This window comes from Pundamilia nyererei, unplaced genomic scaffold (assembly GCF_000239375.1).
Source record: "Pundamilia nyererei isolate P.nyererei 1_Seehausen unplaced genomic scaffold, PunNye1.0 scaffold00072, whole genome shotgun sequence".
In the NCBI taxonomy this organism is placed as follows: Eukaryota; Metazoa; Chordata; class Actinopteri; order Cichliformes; family Cichlidae; genus Pundamilia; species Pundamilia nyererei.
In genome coordinates, this window is record NW_005187473.1 from 3,125,317 (window position 1) to 3,127,359 (window position 2,043).

The following is a 2,043-nucleotide window of genomic DNA, read 5'->3' on the forward strand; positions in this document are numbered from 1 at the left end:
AGTAATTCAATAAAAACTTTGTGTAAATTCAGATTTTTCAGAAGGTAATCATAATTAATATGCTCCAGGAAGGAAGCAGAACGTCACTTAGAGAGTTCAAAGGGAGTTCACCACTCAGTATGAATCACATGTGGCCGACACACTGTTTCCAGTGTTGTTACACGTCTGTGTCTCAGCGTGTGTGCTTTTTGTTTTATGCGTATGCATGCGTTTGTCCTCAGAGGTCATTATTGATTATATCCGTGCAGCAGTTCAGGGAATGACGCAGGCCATGAATCCAGAGCCTGATCTGAAACATCAAGGACGAGTGATAATTGAGATTTATGGCACCACAGAGTCGTAACAGGCCAACAGTAGGACTGTAAATCATATAGTCAGAGTCCAGATTCAGCATCTTGAATTTAATGTCACACTTACTGATCTTTATGTTCCTTTTTACTCAAGCAACATGTGCTGGAGAAACATTTGGATGGTTGTCAGGTTCACTTGGCCGCTTTTTATTCGCGTCTCCTCTTCATCGTAGTCGCCGTAGTGATAATGACAGCCGCAGCAATGCACATGTTTGCAATAAGTGAACAGCATCGCTGTGCGCGAGTCGTGCATTTAAAGTATGAAATTCTCTGTTTTTATTCAGTCTCCTAATTCTTCGTTATTTAGAAACTTTCAAGCAACTGAAATTGAATCCTCTCGTTCCCAGCGGCCTTCACCATGATCGGGACGTCCAACCATTTGTCTGACCGCTGCTCGCAGTTCGCCATCCCTTCCCTCTGCCACTTTGCCTTCCCAACGTGCGACCGCAGCTCGGGGTCCGACAAACCCCGTGACCTCTGTAAGGACGAATGCGAGATCCTGGAGAACGACTTGTGTAAAACCGAGTACATCATCGCCCGCTCCAACCCGATAATACTGAAGAGACTGAAACTGCCAAACTGCGATGACCTGGCTACTTCCGACAGCCCCGAGGCCGCCAACTGTCTGAGGATCGGGATCCCTATGACAGAGCCTATTAACAAGAGTGAGACATGTTCATGTGGCAATTGTAATGATTTACTGTGTTGACGCTGCTAAAACATCATTGTCTGTTATATTCCACCAGATCACAAATGTTATAACAACAGTGGGGTAGACTACAGAGGGACGGTAAGCATAACCAAGTCAGGGCGTCAGTGTCAGCCGTGGAACTCCCAGTATCCTCACAGCCACAACTACCAGGCTGTGCGCTACCCGGAGCTTAACGGAGGACACTCGTACTGCCGCAACCCAGGGAACAAACACGAGGCCCCCTGGTGCTTCACACTAGATGAGGGGGTCAGAATGGAGCTCTGCGACATACCCCTCTGTGGTGAGACGCTAGTTTTAAATCGTAGTTTGCGATGTTGCCTTTGTGACACATGTGTGACGTGTGAAATGACATGATTCCCCTCTCTCGATGTCCCATCTGTTTAGACCATAAGGAGTCTGGCATTGAGATCTTGTACATCCTGGTTCCCAGCGTGGTAATCCCCTTAGCCATCGCGTTGCTCTTCTTCTTCATCTGCGTGTGCCGCAACAACCAGAAGTCCTCCAGGCCTCCCGTGACGCGCCAACCCAAACCCGTCCGCGGCCAGAACGTTGAGATGTCCATGCTCGCGACTGCATACAAGCCTAAGGTAGGGAGCGTTACAGTCACAGCAGATGGCACTCAGGGTGGGGAATAAATGACGGAGGGCCTTCCTGGTAATCCTGCAGATTACCGTTTATTTCTGCAGATATAGAACACGTTTTACATGTAATATCAACGCAAAAATTAAACACTGTAAACTTCACGATTTTGAAGTGGACACTAAGTTACACTACATCACGCTGTTGTGTAATGACTGTAAAGAGGCTGTCGTTTGGCATGCAAACAGACTGCAGAAGGAGTCAAAACACTGGCACAGCCCTCTGTGTGTCATTAGGGATATGTCACGGCATGCCGGGGTTACTGGCTTGAGTGTGTGTGGAAACGACCTGTCTCAGACAAAGCATCAGATCCGTCATCAGAGCTCAGCAGGTTCAGGAATG

General features: G+C 47.7%; 1 protein-coding gene across 1 annotated transcript in view; it reads left to right on the forward strand.

Moving 5' to 3' along the window:
* ror1 (receptor tyrosine kinase-like orphan receptor 1) overlaps positions 1-1,649 on the forward strand; it is a gene marked incomplete at its 3' end in the record, with an annotated part of 117,188 nt that extends 115,539 nt beyond the window's left edge. The window contains exons 6-8 of the mRNA XM_005737027.1: positions 698-1,015; positions 1,097-1,342; positions 1,447-1,649. Of these exons, the coding sequence (XP_005737084.1) occupies positions 698-1,015; positions 1,097-1,342; positions 1,447-1,649 (767 nt within the window). The remainder of the gene's footprint in view (positions 1-697; positions 1,016-1,096; positions 1,343-1,446) is intronic.
* Between the last annotated feature and the right edge of the window lie 394 nt (positions 1,650-2,043).